The sequence below is a fragment of the Zingiber officinale genome, chromosome 6B, assembly GCF_018446385.1.
Source record: "Zingiber officinale cultivar Zhangliang chromosome 6B, Zo_v1.1, whole genome shotgun sequence".
NCBI classification, from domain to species: domain Eukaryota; kingdom Viridiplantae; phylum Streptophyta; class Magnoliopsida; order Zingiberales; family Zingiberaceae; genus Zingiber; species Zingiber officinale.
In genome coordinates, this window is record NC_055996.1 from 58733415 (window position 1) to 58751379 (window position 17965).

Consider the following 17965-nt stretch of genomic DNA (forward strand, 5'->3'; position numbering starts at 1 on the left):
TGCCTCTACTTGGTTCCCAACCAACACTTCTGTTGTCTAGTTCCACTAGGATTTTGCCTTTGCTTGGTTCCCAACTAGGCCTTCTGATGCCTAGTCCCACTAGAACTTGATCTTTACCAGGTTTTCAACTAGAACTTCACTTGTTATCAAGTAACCTACACCTACATACTTGACATAACTTTATTAGATCATGAAAAATGCTAACTTAAATTTAGTCGTACATCAAAATTTAAGTTCTATGTGGTATTTCTAGCACCAACAATATTGATGGTAAGTGACCAAGATGCAAGTTGGATGTTTGTTCTCAAAATATAAATTTCATTGGTCATTAAAAATAAGTTAAGTTTGACCAAATAATAAGGGAGAAAGCTCATTGGTATATATTGAATAACTGTAGTCCCACTAGAACTGAGTGTTTACCAGGTTTCCAACTATGTCTTAAATAGCATTTGAGATAGTACAATTGTCTCAATATTTTTTTGAGATACTTGTATTGGGGATGACTATATTACCGTCTCACAAACTTTTTGAGACACTAAATTTATAATTTAAGACATATTTTGTTATGTCTCAAAAGCCTAGTTTTCTAGTAGCGGAAGAGGTCTATAGCGTTGATCCTCCGATACTCAAGTTAAAATCAGGAACAAAAAATGTGTATTTGAGAAATAGATGAATCTTGCCTTTCCTCATAACCTGGCGTACCCCTTTTATACCTTTATTTGTGATCGTTCATCTGTCCTTATTTAACGATATTAATTGTCAGAGGAAGATTTTTTTGTCTTGATTTATGTGCATTAATGATAAATGGAGTGTTCTTCTTAGTCTTGGCTTCTTCATATTTAACAATGATAGACGGAGTGTTCTCTTTTGTTTTCACGCATTCTCCCGTGTAGTGTCTTTCTTGCGCTGGACGGGCAGTCCGAGCGGCTCGCTTTCCTGTCGGATGGGCGGTCCGAGCGGCTCGTTTTCCTACCGACTGAAACAACCAACTATGGGTTGTATTTGTCTGACCAACCCATTATGTCCATTTGTCTGATCGGCCGGGTAATCCACTTGCCCACTCATTTGCCGATCGGGATAACCAGACAACCACCTTTGGCCGATGCTCTTTCTGTAAGCCCTAACATTGACCGCCTTAATTTTGACCGATATCGTGTCAATTGACTCGTGATAGATAGACTCCTCTTTATCGCTGTATCAACTATCTTTACTAATTTGTAGTATTCATCCAAGTTGATTGACTTAATTAATTTCCTTGCCTCACACGCCCAACTTATTCAGCCTCACACGCCCAACTTATTCACATAATTCACCTGACCAACTTGTCCTTAATTCACCACACGCCTAACTATACAACGACAAATCGAGATAATCAACACATAGTAGATTTACAAAATTGAGTAATGGGCAGTAAAGTTAATAGAAATATCCTCCCATATAATATCCTATTCGATTTATTGGGCCAACCGTATGAGAAGGCGGGATATAGAGATATGTAAAGATATTTCTATAAAAAATTATAAGCTGATGGAAACCGAGTATACCATTATGGTGGGAGGTTATATATAAGTTCATATGAATCTTAAAAAAATTGGTATATATATATCCGTGAGATCATTAGGGGTCATTAAGGTAACAGATCTTCCTTTATAAAAGTTGGTATATATTTTTACGTCTGGATAATAATACAATGGCAGAGCACTTTTTAATTTTGAGGCATCTTAAGAAATTGAGTTAGTAAATTTTCTTTAATGACCCGCAAAGATCGCTTTACCGAACATGGACATCTATTAAGAATCAGAGTTAGTAAAAATTTTGCTTTAATGACCCGGTAAGAGCGCTCTAACTAATGACTTTCGTGAATCAAACCGAACATGCAATCGAACGAACATTCCAAAATTAATCCACTGGCAAAAATGAACCGAACGATAATTTAGCAAGGTCACTAATTCTCCCTCCGCGCAGCTCCGATCATTGCAGGGGAATACCATGGCGGCTCTAGATGCGATTCCCCTTCTCACTCCTTACACGATGGGAAAGTTTGAGCTCTCCCACAGGTTGGTAATCATCAACCCTAGTTTTGATTCCCTTTTTGTCCTCTCCGCTCGCTCAAATCATGCGCAATGGCTTCTTTCACATGAGATCACTAGGCTTTTCTTTCCGTCAACCTAAATATGGAATATTTTGAAGTCCAGTCACACCCCCAAACTGCATTTTTTTTTTTTCCTTTTTTTGATGCTTTTACTTCGCTAGACAGAATTGTTCTGGCGCCATTGACAAGGCAGAGATCCTACAGAAACCTTCCACAGCCACATGCCATCTTGTACTACTCTCAGAGAACTTCCAGAGGTGGCCTCCTGATCTCTGAAGCGGCCGGAGTTTCCGACACTGCTCAAGGGTGAGACTTTGCAAGATCAATTTAGTCCTCATTCTCAGTTTCAGAAATTTCTATAATTTATGATGCGATTTGTATTTGTTGCTTGAAATTGGATTGGGAAAGGTACGCAGACTGTCCTGGCATTTGGACAAGAGAACAAGTGGAAGCATGGAAGCCAATAGTGGATGCAGTCCATGAGAAAGGGGGCATCTTTTTTGTCCAGATTGGGCATGTTGGAAGAGTTTCCAGTCACGGTTTGTTTCATCGGCACTTATTCATTAACTCCTTTGTCTTTGGGTAAATCAATGTAAAGTCGAAGTCTTGATTGAATTTGAAAGTCCTCTAATCTCGCGGTGCTTCTTAAGTTTAGACACCCTCTAAATTTATGAAAGAATATCTATGTGCTAAATGTTTGCCATTTGGCAAGGGAAAAACATGATCGCAGAAGTAGCTGTATTGCCAAAACAGAAATAGCTTGTTTACACTGAGTGATTCATCTGTAGATCTAATCAGTTGCTTCAGTTTGCATTCTAAGTCTATAGGCATCTCTCCTAAACATTGTGCTGAGTACTGGTTAGGATGGTAAGGAATAAATATCATACCAGTTTTATTCAATAGCAATACATCCTAGTTTGATTAATGTGCCTGTGTTTTCCTCTGCAGATTTTCAACCCAATGGACAAGCACCTATTTCATGTACTGACAAGCCATTGAGTCCTCAAATAGGGGTTAACGGCATTGATGTTGTGAACTTCTCTGCTCCACGGAGGTTGCAGATAGAAGAAATTCCTTTGCTTGTCAATGATTTTAGAGTTGCTGCTAGAAATGCTATTGAGGCCGGTAAGACTATTTAGTTTATTCCGTGTTCATTTTGTCATGGTAGATAATCAACTAAGGATATGGAAAAGCTTCTGCTATTGCAGATTTATTTATATCGCTAATGCTAAAAAAACACAATGCCTATGTAGTCACCAGCTGTATTGGGGTTTTTTGGGGAAAGGAAACTTCTTAAGCTTGGTTAGTTTGGCCAAGGAGATACAATATTATATATGGTTCATTTTGTTTGTGATTAAATTGAACGTGGTGCAGATATGGTAGATTGGTTAAGTGCATCTTACTTAACATATAGGCATATGATTATTCCAACTGATACCTCAATTGAGCTTAACTAGCTTGGACAACTGTCTATCTCACAAGCGTAAACCTGCATTCCTGACATGCCAAAGAATGTATATGTAAGAACTGGTAACAGCAGTTTTTTTCAGAAACATCTCTTTCGAATAGATTTGCAAGTCCACAATCTAGCCAAGCTGGAGGCTTCACTTGCAATATTCTCAACAAGAGCCAAACATGAATTCACATAGGCACTGCCTCCATAAAGGAGCTCAAGCTAGATAGAGCTGCACATGGTTTGTCTACTTACAGAGTGCAATCTTATCTGGTTATCAGATGCCCTATCTACTGTATCTGATACACACTGCTCCACAGTTTTTTTGTTGAGGCATCAGTTGGTCCTCTTAGTGGATTTGGGATTGTTCTTTCTTGCCTTTTCTTTTTTCTTTTTCTGATTCCTGATTATAACATGCTTTAATGTTAGATTCCACACACAACTTGGATCGATTAGAGTTGAAAGTGCATTGTGTAGATGGAGACTAAAAGTGATTTTAGGAGCATGGAATATTGTTAGTGAAAAAATTTGCATAAAGTTCAATTGATGGATAAGCTCTAAGTTCAATTTGCATATTGTTAGTTGAGACTAACATGAATTGATGATCTGATGGCCTCAATGATATTAATATAATTCCCATGAATTTCTTCATTTGGCTAAAAATGACATATGTTGTAAATGAGACAGAGATACAGAGTTTCAAATCATAATTGTGCTCCTTCTCCATTAGTTATCTCAAGGCTTGATTACTTTTCATAATGTTTGATCTGTGTTGTAGAATATTTTCTTGATTAATGATGTTATTAAGTGCTCCATATGCACTTTATTTTTATTTTTACCCATGATCTCTTTTCCTTATACTGGCATCAAATGCTGGAAGCATTCTTTAGGCTAGGATTATTTATTTATTTGTATTTTTGAAGATAATCTCTATGGTTATGGTAGCATTTGAAAACTGAACTTTTTGGTAATTTTAAGGTTGTTAATTGGGAGACATGCTCTTCTTTTGATGTACAGGCTTTGATGGAGTTGAGATTCATGGGGCTAATGGGTACTTGATCGATCAATTCATGAAGGACCAAGTGAATGATCGTATCGACCACTATGGTGGAAGCCTAGATAACCGATGCCGCTTTGCCTTAGAAGTAATTGATGCTGTGGTGGATGAAATTGGACCTGATAGAGTGGGAATAAAGCTCTCTCCTTTCACCAACTATTACGAATGCGAGGACTCCAACCCTGAAGCTCTTGGACTACACATGGTCAATGCATTGAACAAACATGCAATTGCATATTGTCACATGGTGGATCCTTGGCAGGCAAGAGCAGGAGAAGTTCCGTGCAGTCTTCTTCCAATTAGGAAAGCATTCAGAAAAACTTTTATTGTCGGCAGGAGATACACTAGAGAAAGCGGCAATAAGGCCATTTCTAGTGGTTATGCAGATCTGGTGGCTTACGGGCGACTATTTTTGGCTAACCCTGATCTTCCACGACGATTCGAGATGAATGCTCCACTCAACAAGTATAATCGCGGAACTTTCTGCATTTCTGATCCTATTGTTGGATACACAGACTATCCATTTCTTGAATCTGATTCATGACTTCCAAACTATAAAAATGTTGTAGGTGTGGGATGCACATGTGAATTCCACTGCTACTGTCTACAGATTTTGTATGAACTCCAGGAAAGTCAAAAATAAGTCATGGAAAATGAAGCCAAATCCCAGGCATGAATCATCCTTTGTGTGGGCTGCGATTATATTCATTGGTTCAATTCTTGATAAAATATTTCTATATATATATATATATATATATATATTTCTCCCATTGCAATTAAAGAAAAAACTAATTCTAGGAATCCAAGATCTTAACATTTAGAATATTTACAATAACTGCCTTAGGATGCATTTTGACTCATTAATTTTGTGTTAATGGCACTTCAAAACGGCTGTTGACAGAAAAAGCACATGATCAATGCCCAATGGAATAATTAAATTGGGAAATCCCTCTTTTAACTTCCCTTCCTTCTCTATCTAATTTATTGTTATTGTTAATTTTGTGAGAAATTTTCATTTCACTCTTGAGTTTCTTTTTTCTTCTTCAAAATGTTTTTGAAGTGCTAAAATTGTTAAAATACTTTCAATATTGTTAAATTGTTATCTTTTTGTTGTATTGTTATTTATGTGGTTAATTCACCCGATAGAGTATGACGTGGATTATTTATGTTGTACATTTTTTAACATTAATCTTAAGATTTATAAGATCATTTAAAAAAAAAACATTTCTTTTTTATAATTATTATGGATATGTTGTATCCGTGCCAGACTATTTTTTTAATCAAATAACAATGTTAATAATAATAGGAAAAAAAAGCAATTGGGAAACATTAGGGTATTTTGATGATATTAGAAAATACTGGCGCCTTTGGAAAAAAGGAGTACTTTTCTTAATTTTCTCGATTACATAGAATAATGGGCCTAATTCACATCATCATATGGCCCGACACACAACGTACCAGCTCGTGGACCGACTCAACCGGCCTCGTCACCACGTGGCGCCGATCCGGGCCGTCCGCGTTCAGTTCTGGTGGCATAAAGCGATCGTTTCAAAACGAGGCGAGCGCTTCTCCCCAAAAGAGAGGGAGCGCGACCGCTACGTGGGTTTCCCTCTTTTCTACTTCTTTCTCCCTCTCCCTCCTCCTCGTCCTCCGCCGCCGCCTCGATTCCTCGGCGAGGATCGGATTCGAGCTCCATTTTTACTGTCTATTGTCTCTCCTGCGTCGATCTCTTCGCCGCTCCTAGAGCTGCTGCTGCCCCTCTCCCTCCCGTGGCTGCGGCCGCGGTAGCTCCGGCGAAATCTAGGTTAAAATCTCCCCCAATCGTTAGGGAACTACTAATTGGGTTTTCTCTCAATGTCGCTTCTACGGATCGGGTTTGGTGTTGGCTTATGTTGGTTTCTTTTGGAAAACTTCACCTTGCGTCTCTTATAACTCGCTTAGAAGGACTAATACATTCGCTGTTAGGGTTTTGTTATGCTTTGTTGGCTCCTTTTTTTAATATTGCTTTTTAAGACTTGTTGTCAGTTAAGAAAGTTGATTATCCTTCTTAATCTGATTCCTTTCGGACATGCCATGGCATTTTATTGTTCAACATGATTATGTATTTCCCTTATGTTTCTGTTCATGTTTCTTTGCCACTTGCATAAAACTACGTTTTAACACTATGCATTATCCATAATTGTGACTGTGTAAGCATTAGTTTTTATTCTCACATTGCCAAACTTTAAGAGAGCAAAAAAAAAAAACAGACGATGCCTGAAGGTTTCATTTTGTGGACAATGGTCAGAATGCTGCATTTTATGACTGTTTCTTCTGTGATCTTTTTTCTCGTGATTCCTTTGATGTATTCATGCTCAAAGCTTTTGTTCAGACCCATTGATACTTGCCAAATAAGACTTTCCTATTTTGTCATAATTAATTTTAAGTTTGTTAACTTTCCATGAAAAATGTGAATCAATTAGTTGCTTACATTGCTTATACATTTAGTTTTTACTTATTCTATGTATTGACTAGGCGCTTGCATTTCCCATCATCTTTCTTTCATTATGTTTTTGTTTTTGTTTTCTAGTTTTGTGTATCTATGTAACCTTCAAAGTAAATTTTGGCTGTACCATTGCAGGAACTGAAGGTTATTCTGTAAAAAAGATAGGAAGTTAGCACTTAGATTAAGTAATTTTATACAGCTAAAAGAAAGTATTTAAGAGCAATCATGCCTCTTTACAAAAGAAAGCCTTTTACTTTGATGGATCCTCCAAAGGATTTGGATGCAGACGAGAGTATCTTTCAAATTCGGTTCACGAAGGAACTGTTCAGGGACTATGAGTATCCTTTACTAAATGTCTCGTAGTGCAATCTAAATTTAATATTTAAAAGGAACCCGTTTTGTTGAATTTTGCTGTTGTGACTTTTTGCAATAAGCTTCATGTTTAGGTGTTTGCTGATTTGCTTGATGCCCAATAAAATGTTTATTTTGTTACTCTTTAACTTAATTCAGAGAGTACTTGAAGAGATTAAACCTTTATCGTCAAAGAGTGTGGACATGTAGAGTTTCAGGGAAATCTAATTTGACTTACGAAGAAGCTTTGGTCTCAGAGCATCATGCTACTGAAAAGGTTCAGGAATTCCCTAAGGATTTTATAGCTCCAGTGCTTCAGATGATCCAATTCAGTAAGTACAAATGATTGATGCTTAATATCTCTCCATCAGTTACTTTGCTTACTCTTCCTTAATATACATTCATTTTTTTATGTTGATATGATGTTGTGGTATCATGCATGTATCAGCCTGATTTCTCCATCATATGTGTTAGTTTGTTTCTTAAATCCATGGATCATTCATTTTATTTTCTATAACTCTTGTTTTACGTGTTGCTATAGTATGCCTAATATCAGTTTCAGTTGATCCATACAAATCAAATTTTGTTCAGAAATAAAGTTGTTAACTGAAATTTCCACTAACCGAGTGGTGTTTGGGTTCAAATAGAATGAAATTGAGTAATATCAGAGAGAGAAAGGATACAACAATAAAAAGATGGAAATTATTTTACAAGGATATGCTTGTAATTCTTCTTAGAAATAGTCTGTTGCAAAGTAGGGTAAGACTGTGTGCAATAGATTCTTTCTTGGGACTCGTTCACCGGACCACCTTTTTATGCTTGCAATTCTTGCATGCATTTAAAAATGAAGTTTGATTATTGTGATCTAAGATGAACTAGGACAAGATCAGTGTTGTTAAAGTGTGTGCTTTGGTGCTTAGGCAATAGGCCCATATTCGAAGCATCTTTTGTAATTTGAAAGGAACTTTAGTATCTGAGACCAGGTGACATTTCCTATGCATTAGAAAAGCACTAATATTAAGGTGCACACCTTGTTGAAAGATTGAAAGCATAGAAAAGCACACCTAGTATACAATGTCAAATATCTTCTTATCTTAATTAATTATGTCTGGATGTCAAATTAATATATGAATAAAAAAAATATACGATGTCAAATATGATGTTTTGTAGTTTAATGGGTGTACAAGATTCATGTAGTGAAGCTCAAGTAGTTGGGATAAAAATCACTTGATGATGACAACAATGATGATATTTATGGTCTGACCTACATAATGGTAACCCATGACTTGTAGATATTACTCTGTGATCATCACAAGATAAACTTCCGTTTAGCATCAGCATTTTTTTCTTTGCTAAATCTGACTACCTGCCAATCTTATTCTTTCTTTAATTCCACACTCAAGAACTCTGACCTCATCTCATGAGGCTATCTGTTTATTTTCCCCCCCTCGCAATATAGGTTCGCCAGCGTCATCTTAAGAGGTAACTTGGCCAACATATATGACTATATGTGTTATGTATTTGCAAGTTTATCATCTACTTGATATTTGAAAGCTTGTTCCGCACTTCTCCTATTCATTCACTTACACTTGCTACCAAAGCTCTAGGACCTCTTAACCTCTATTGTTTTCAAAACTACAGTATAACATAACATGATCTGGGGCTAAAATGAAGACCTCAATCCGATATTCAGACTGGAAAGTTTGATGTATGGTGCAGAGGTGTAAGTGTTGTTAAAATATGATATTCAACTTCTTAGGGAAAATGTCTGACCAGTAATAGTGTGGATATATGTTTTCAGAAAGGAAAGTAATGCAATTTTATTCTTGATGTCACCAACTATTACATTTCACTGTTGCAGCTAGAATTGGATCAATTTTTTAACTAGATTCTTTGTTTGGGTTTAGTTTTCATGGCTTTTTCCTTGGGTGCCATTCCCCTATCTGTCAATTTGAAAGGTTAGAGGATCTCAATAATAAAAAAGATTGTGAGATTAGTCAACTAAAATTTGGCTTAATGATAAGAACTTAAACCCTTTTCATCCCTATTTATTTGCCATGAATACGTGTCTTCTGTTAGCCAAAGATTGAATTGGGTTTAGGAGATGTTCAAATTTTTTTTTTTGAATAATTTGTCTAAATACCAATATTTCCAAGCTATTTAGAAGCATTCATTGCTGCTTATCTGTTTCCTTGAATCTTAAGAACATTTATTTAAGATTAAATTTCAGGAATTTTAATTATGGATATATCTGCAGGCATTGCTAACTTAACAGATCTTGTGAACGAGTTGTATGATAAATTACAAGATAGCCTTTTTGAAGGACTAGAATTGCAAGGAAAGAAAGATGATTCAGTTTGTTCATGCAAAATTTTGAAGGTTTTATATGATGGCGACACCTTTCAGTACAAAGTAGATTGGATTGATAAAGAAAAAAAAGTATTTGATTCTACTATAGTAAAAGCTGAAGATCTGATACACAAGAGGAGACCATTTAGTAGACGAGTACTTAGAGAGTTTATTAAAGAATCAACTTATCAGAATTTCCCATGGGTAGTTCATGAAAAGCTTGCTAAGAAGTATGGAATCTTCACTGAACCGCCAGAAGAATTAAGAGATAAGCTTACACTTCAAAATGGAAGTGTTTGGAGCTTCAAAAAATTCAACAAAGCTGATATTGCAGTAATAATAAATCCTACTTTTATTTTTAATTTATCACATAGTTTTCCATTCTGAAACGTTACATCATCTTGATTTTCAGAATGGAGGAGAAATTGGGAATGGAATTCTAGCAGCTCTTGAGAAAGAAATGAAAAAAGGTATGACAAATGTATAATGTGTTTTTTTAACCGGACAATTTTCCTGGATTAGGTTGCTATCCTCTTGAGAAGTTTAAAGTAACAAGCAGTATCAATTTTTTATCACTCTTAATGGTATTCAAATTCAGATCGGATCAGATATCCTATTGATGACCTTTTGGTGCGCCCTGCTCATGATGATCCTACTTTTACTGAACGACCTCCTTTGTCTTTGGAATTTAATGTGCCAATGGAATGCGTGGGCGACCTTCTTATGGTGTGGGACTTCTGTTGTACCTTTGGCAAGTTGCTGCATTTGTATCCATTCACTTTAGATGATTTGGAGAATGCAATTTGTCACAAGGACACTAATCTAATTCTAATTATGGAACTCCATTCGTCAATTCTCCACTTGATTATCATGGATGAGGGCAAATATTTTTTAGCAATCCAGAACAAAAAGAGGAAAACAAAGGTAAAATGCAACAAAATTTTCTTTCCATGTTTCTTGAAACCTTCTTCTTTCATGGACAAGCTGCTTCAGATATTCCGGTTTTAATTTCTATTTATTACAGATAAAACAAAGCAATTGGGTTGAGTTCTTGTCTGAGTTCTTGGAGATGGAAGATCGAGAATGCAATTCAACCTGTGTAGGAACTATTAAACGTGGTCATTATGGTCTTCTTGAAGTTCATAGCAAACTACAGATATTAAGGGAATTGGTTGCAGAGGCCCTTGAGACAAATGCTATTCGAGATAAGTTAGATGAACGCTTTGAACAACAGCAAGCACTTGAAGCTGTAAAAAGAGAAGAAGCTAGAAAGAAAAAAGAAGAATTACTAAAAATGGTAAATTCTGACTTGGAATCAAAAGAGGGAAACATAATGGAGAATGGGAGTAGTAATGGTCACATTCCTTCTTTGAATGAAATCAATGTAAATCATTCAGAAGAGGTTTATCTACCAGATAAAAATCAAATTGCAGAAAATGGGTATATTTCTATTATATTTCTATCATATGGGTGCTGATTGTGCAGTCTATAATTTCTTATTTTTTCTGCAATAGAGAAAAGAAGCGTCATTCTTCCATTCTAGAATCAGCCGCGAAAAGGCAGAGAGTGGACGATGAACTGCATACTAAGAGTGCAAGGGGTCAGCGGCGAACTAAGGACAAAGATAAAGAGACTCACGAAAAGAAGCCTGTAACCATGGTTTGTCTATATCTCTGTCTTTCCAAGTATATTTATCAGCACCAATGTTTAGTCACATACTTTACATGTGTATCTTCTCTTTGTCCAATTAATAAATCACTATAAAATTTGATGTTACAGGGAGAACACCTTGAAAGAGAAATTGAGAAATTATCTGGTCGGACCAATTCTTTAGGGAAAGATAGAAACTACAACAGGTATTGGTTCTTTCGGCGCGAAGGAAGAATCTTTGTTGAGAATTCAGATTCTACACAGTGGGGCTACTACAGCACTAAGGACGAGGTTATTATTTTGTAAACTTTCTATGCATTAAGTTTGGGTATCCTGTCATGCTACTGACCCTCCTTGCTAACTATTCTATGTGTATGCAAGCTTGATGCACTTTTGGGCTCACTTAATCCAAAAGGTGAGAGGGAGAGAGGCCTTAAAAGACAACTTGAGAAACACTACAATAAAATAAGGTATGCTTGCTTTACTGATTATACCTTATCTGTAGTTTTATTACTTTATATTTACTAGATAGTAGTTGAGTTGCACAAGGATCTTGATATGATGGGTTTGACACGAGATTTTATTGCAGGATGTTATTTAGTCTGGCATGCCTGACTAGAAACAACCTATTGTAGATATTGCTACGTCATCCAACCAAGAATAGCTAGAAATTTAATAATTGGGTTATGAATGGTTATTATAATCATCTTGTTCATTTAGTAATCTAGATGAAAATGAGATAATTCGTTAGAACTATTTCAGAATAATCAGAGATACTCTAGGGTTTGTTGTGAATGAATGAATTGGAAGGGGAAGGGGAAGGGAGCAAGGACTTGCTTTTCCTCCCTGGGCAGCTCGAATAAACTCTAATTGAAGGTGGGTGAAGCAAAACTGTAAAACCTTATCCTCCATTTCCAGTTCCTTCCATTCCTCTCTATATTATATCCTCCTCCAAAGCAAAGGAATTAGATCATCTCTGTTTTTCTCCTCGCCCCTTCCTTTTCTATCTCCCTCGGTCATAGATCCAAAACGACCCTAGAATCAATCCTGTTTATTGCATACTATTCAAGCCAATATACTATGAATCTCTGTGTATATATAAAGCAAGAACATATTGCACCTAACTATCCAAGAACAATATGTGTGTGTATAGCACAGCTCTGAACCATGAAAAATGAATCTGACTTGGAGCATTGACTTAAGAGAAGGATAGATCAGCATCAGAAATTTTCTAAAAGTAGGTGCATAACTTTACAAGACATGGTCTTTTCTGTATGCTCATAATTTATTCTTCTGTTATAGAATGGATAATTCTGATTTGACCTATACTTCAATTTGGAATAAGTTTAGCCATGTTAAGCCAAATTAGATCACTTGTCATTTTTGTTGGATGCCTACTTACTTTATTCCCTATTAACATCTTAACTATTCTTGTAGAACTCATTGCATTAAACCTAACTACCTAAGATAAACCTGACCCCCTGTCTATATAAGAAGGATGTTTGACGCAATGAATAAAAATATGGGAGAGGAGAAAAAGAAGAAATTTAATTTCATCCAATTATTTCATTTTATTTCCCCCAAATGAGTAGAGGGAAAAGAAATTTAATACCTAAAATAACATTATTTTGTTCTTTTTGGTTATGTGCAAATAAGAAAAATGGATGAAAGCGGTGGAAGTCTTCTCTTTTTCCATACTTAAAATTGCTTAGTTTCTCTCCCACAACCTATCCATTAAATAGTCACAGAATAATGTGGTTGGCCACATTTGTTGTAAATCAAAAGTTCTGGTTTAGTTTTGATGTTTCTGAAAGTAAGGGCTGGATCTGTTAGTGTTGGCTTGAAACATGCCAATGTCTAGGGTATTCGGTTTCCTATGGAGAAGGGAAATAACTAGGGAAAATATAGAAGAAATGGATACCAGAAGATTTTTGTAATTTATGCTTCTTTGGAGGGAAACACTAGAAGGGAAAGGTTTTAAGCTTAGTAGATTAAAGACGGAATATATGGAATTTAAGTTTAGCAATATTAGAAGTAATGAAACAATTGTTAAGATAGGAGAGGACGAGTTGCCTGGAACCGAGAAATTTAAATATTTAGGATCATTTTTACAAAATGATGGAGGGATTGAGAGAGATGTCTTACATAGAATACAAGCAGGATGAGTGAAATGGAGGGGAGCGTCGAGTGTTTTATGTGACCGTAAAGTACCTCTTAAACTTAAAGGTAAGTTCTATAAAACAGCAGTTAGACTTGCTATGTTATATGGAGCTGAATGTTGGGCTATGACTCGAGCACATGAGCAGAAGATGAGAGTTGCAGAGATGAGGATGTTAAGGTGGATGTGTGGACATACGAGGATGGACAAAATAAGAAATGAGAGCATTAGAGAGAAAGTAGGAGTTGCATCTATTGAGGAAAAACTCAGAGAGACACGTTTAAGATGGTACGGACATGTACTTAGACGACCAATAAATGCTCCAGTTAGGCGATGTGAAACTATGATAAACATGCATATAAAACGAGGAAGAGGAAGACCAAAAAAGACTTGGTTAGCAATAATAAAACAAGATAAAATTTATTTAAATATAGATGATGATATAATAGGAGATAGAGCTCAATGGCGTAAAAGGATTCATACAGCCGACCCCACTTAGTGGGAAAAGGCTTGGTTGTTGTTGTTGTTGTTGTATGCTTCTTTGGAGGGAAGGAAGGAGCTCAAGAAAGTGTAGTTTTCCTCCATATCTGTGAGGTCGGCAATAGAGGGCCGTTAATGTAGCGGATTTATTTTATTATTTTTTTTTTTCAAGAAAGTTTAGTTTCTTAAAATTGATTGTTTAAATCATTAAAAAAACAATTAAATAGATTTATAAAAAAAAATCTCAGTCAATTGTCTGAGCAGTAATACCAATGCTTTTGTCCGATTGGGCTGCCCAACCGTAGTTGAAGAAGTTAGTGAAACTTTTCCCTAACTTCTTCTTTCCATCATTCTTTGACCAAGGAAATGATGGGCTATAGCTAGGTAGTTTTCCTTGTTATATACTTCCACTGTTGGTAAAAATTTAAGGATTTATCAATTACTCAATTTCTAAGATATTTCAATTTTTTTGTAGTTATACTGCAAATTATAACTTACATATTTTCCTCTAATACCTATTTGTAACACTACATTCTCTTGTCTACCTTGAGGTGTTGTCTACTTTGGTTGATATCTGTCTAATGGTGGAATTAGTTCTGAAGTGACGAGCTTCTTGGGAGGTTACCCAATCCCATAATGGTTTTGTCAGACCTGGTTATTACAAGCCATTAGGTTCAGTTAGCTCCTCGAACCACACCTAAACAAGGCCATCGTTGAAACTAAATTGTTACAACGCTTACACATCATGAACAGGATGTTGCCCGCTTTGGCTATCCCATGCATTTGTTGTCATGGTTTTGATTTTTCATACCATTCAATGGTGACTATCCAGAAAATTGGTTAAATGTGTATGAAGGTAAGGTGTAAACAAAATTCACTGTGTCTCTATGTACACACTACACACACACTTTCAAGTGCCCTATATGGAATTAGTCCTGTTAGATTAAGTTTCTGATTGAGTCAGTTTCTATCTTATTTACCTGACTTGTGTAAAGGTGTTTTATGAGAGTTAGCATTGAAGTGTCATTGCATTATAGCAGGAAAATTCATTTTATTCCCTCCATTTCCTTATCGTAGAATCACCTTTGCTTTGTAGCTAGAAGATTAATTTTGTTTCTTCTGTCCATATCTTATAAATATAAATTTACCATTGAACTCCCAACAAGTTGATGTTTCTAGTTTCAAATAGACCTAAAACAGTTATCTTTTTTTTTTCTTTTAATTTTTTCTTATTATTCAAACCTCAAACTAAGGAGGCCTCAAATAAATAAATTTTTTATTCAAAGTTTTTCTTAATGAACTAAATTTAGGTAATTTAAGTAGGTCAAATAAATATAAAAATTTAAATTTTTATCGTATAATTCAAACATCAGAAATAGAGCAAATTTTAAATGGGATGTAAAATGAAAAAAATAGTTGGAGATGATATTCCAATAAAAATATGGAAGTGCCTTGGGAAATAAAGTATTGAATAACTTTCAAAGTTATTCAACTTGATATCGAAAAATAAAAAAAAAGTCTGATCAGTTGAGTATAAATATTCTAGTTCTCTTAGTAAGAATGAAGGATATGTACAAAATTGTGCATCCTATAGGGTTAATAAGTCATACTATGAAATTTTGAGAAAGAGTAATCGAAAAAAGACTAAGGAAGGAGACTTTGGTGATCGAAAATCAATTTGGATTTATGTCTAGAAGGTCGATAATATAAGCTATACATCTTCGCAAATTACTAATTGAAAAGTATTAGGAATAAAAACAAGACTTACATATGGTCTTCGTGGATTTAGAAAAAACTTATGATAAAGTACTAAGGGAAATTATATGGAGAGCTCTATAAAAGAGAGGTGTTAGGATATTTTATATTGAACTAATTAAAGCTTTGTTTGAAGATGTAATTGACAAGAGTGAAGACTTTAGGTTGATTAACTGAAATGTTTCTGATAAAGATAAGGTTATATCAATAATAAGTTCTAAGTTCCTATCTTTTTACACTAATCATGCATTCAAGATATAATACCACGGTGCATGTTTATTATTTTGGTAGATGAGACAAAGTGAAGAAATAAATGTTAAACTTGCATCTTGGTGGTAAACTCTAGAAGTGAAATGTTTTAGGCTTATTAGAGTAAAGACAACATATATGGAATTTAAGTTTAGCAATATTAGACGTAATGAAACAATTATTTAGATAGGAGATGACGAGTTGTTATAGAGTTTTGACTATTTAGGATCATTTTTTTTTAAGGAATAGAGGGATTGAGAGAGATATCTTACATAAGTGTTCTTTATGATCGTAAAGTACCTCTAAGACTTAAAAGAAAATTTTACAAAACGGTAATTAGATATGCTATGTGGATGTGTGGACATGCAAAAGAAAAAACTCCGGGAGATATGTATTTAGACACCAATAAATGCTCCAATTAGATAATGTAAACAAACTTAGTTAGCAATAGTAAAATAAGATAAAATTTATTTAAATATAAATGATGATATAGTAGGGGATAAAGCCTAATATATAGAATAATTTATATAGTCGACTCTCATCTAGTGGGATAAAACTTGATTGTTGGTTTGTTCAAGCCTCGAACAAGTCTTTGTAGCTGTTATTTTTTATATTGATTTGGTTTAGATTACCGTTTAAGCCTTATCCAGTAAGCAGGAAATGCTGTCAGTGTCAATTAATCCAAGAATTGGGATAATTGTCAGTTGAAATTGTAGGAGTCATTTAGCTGTACATTTTTTGACCGACTAACTTTTGATTTGCAACCTCAATGTTCTTTAATTAAATCAAGGTTAGTGGTTTACTAAATTCTGCATCAATCGTTACTTGGAATGCCAACTTAAACTTTTTACCCCTATGTTTGGATTGCAGTTCTGCATTACAGAAGAGGTCAAAAGATATCAATCACAGACTCCAACTCGAGGAAAATATTCTTCGACGATCTGTACGAGTGAGAGCCCAACCTAGGGATAGTTCCACGACTGGATTTCTCAGATATATCAACAAGTGGAAGGGGTTATGATCCACCAAACCCATCTCGTCAGTGCAGTGCCATTTAACAACCAAAAGGCAAATCTGATATGCCAAATATTTTTGGGTTGGCTTCGTATCAAAGAATATTGATCCTGTTTCATCTCAATTTTTGGTATATTATGAAATCTTGTTTAATCGTGGACATGTAACTAGCTCACGACTATCCACGGGCAGCAGGTGATTAACACTGAAGATGTGATCCCTATCTCTTCATCTTATCTTTGATCCCCCAACTGACTCATGGCGCTGCCTCTAATGTCTAACATTTGTAACTCCATTGGTTTTAGATCAAACCGTGAGGGTTGTAAAATATTACAGCTTGCATTGCCAATTCTTGTAAGCCATTTTCGGGCACTCATACTTGATGCAACATTGTGGATTTGCTCTTATGTAAGTGAGCCCTGTGAAGGCCTGGTTTTTGTTGCCATGGTGGTCTTAAAAGGCATGCTCCAGCGTATCAATCAGAAGACTTATCCGTTAAATCAGATCTTAACGAGCCCAAAGAAAGTGGCACCTAACCAAAAGATTTTTATTTCCAAAGCAAACAAAATAAATAAACAATACTAATATACTTTGTCTTACATATCATTTTAAGTAGAAAAAACGAAGCCACGCAGCCAAAGGACGTCCGCTCAAACTTCACCACAGCATCTACAAAGATCTCCTCGATACAACCACACCCACCAATACAGACTTAACACACAATAAATGAGAAATTTCTTTATTTCCCCTCTCACTTTCACCAAAAAGTCCCCATAGTTTTTAAAATCACGTCCTTTAAATTTATGGAGTCTTTCCCTTTAGCTTTCAATAAATTTTGATGTTCAATCAGTTCGGTTTGCCAAAAGATAGTA

The 17965-nt window shown here is 35.4% G+C and overlaps 2 protein-coding genes across 5 annotated transcripts; both read left to right on the forward strand.

The window, feature by feature from the left end:
- Positions 1-1852: 1852 nt before the first annotated feature.
- Positions 1853-5266, forward strand: LOC121992499 (putative 12-oxophytodienoate reductase 11). 3 transcript variants are annotated; one of them, XM_042546942.1, is made up of 6 exons: positions 1854-2057; positions 2258-2398; positions 2501-2631; positions 3041-3217; positions 4563-5067; positions 5172-5266. In XM_042546942.1, the coding sequence occupies exons 1-6, from the start codon at positions 1990-1992 to the stop codon at positions 5188-5190; spliced, it is 1041 nt and encodes a 346-aa protein (XP_042402876.1). In that variant the 5' UTR covers positions 1854-1989; the 3' UTR covers positions 5191-5266. The 3 variants fall into 3 exon arrangements, with proteins under 3 accessions (XP_042402875.1, XP_042402876.1, XP_042402874.1); XM_042546941.1 differs by having other exon boundaries at positions 1853-2057; positions 2254-2398; positions 4563-5266; XM_042546940.1 differs by having other exon boundaries at positions 4563-5266.
- Positions 5267-6172: 906 nt separating this feature from the next.
- On the forward strand, positions 6173-17538 carry LOC121992498 (DDT domain-containing protein DDB_G0282237-like). 2 transcript variants are annotated; one of them, XM_042546938.1, is made up of 11 exons: positions 6173-6406; positions 7223-7425; positions 7598-7770; positions 9696-10120; positions 10200-10257; positions 10386-10711; positions 10812-11227; positions 11302-11446; positions 11567-11728; positions 11819-11907; positions 16950-17538. In XM_042546938.1, exons 2-11 carry the CDS (start codon positions 7313-7315, stop codon positions 17098-17100), a joined length of 2058 nt encoding a protein of 685 aa, XP_042402872.1. In that variant the 5' UTR covers positions 6173-6406; positions 7223-7312; the 3' UTR covers positions 17101-17538. The 2 variants fall into 2 exon arrangements, with proteins under 2 accessions (XP_042402872.1, XP_042402873.1); XM_042546939.1 differs by lacking the exon at positions 6173-6406 and having other exon boundaries at positions 7299-7425; positions 7600-7770.
- Positions 17539-17965: the final 427 nt, after the last annotated feature.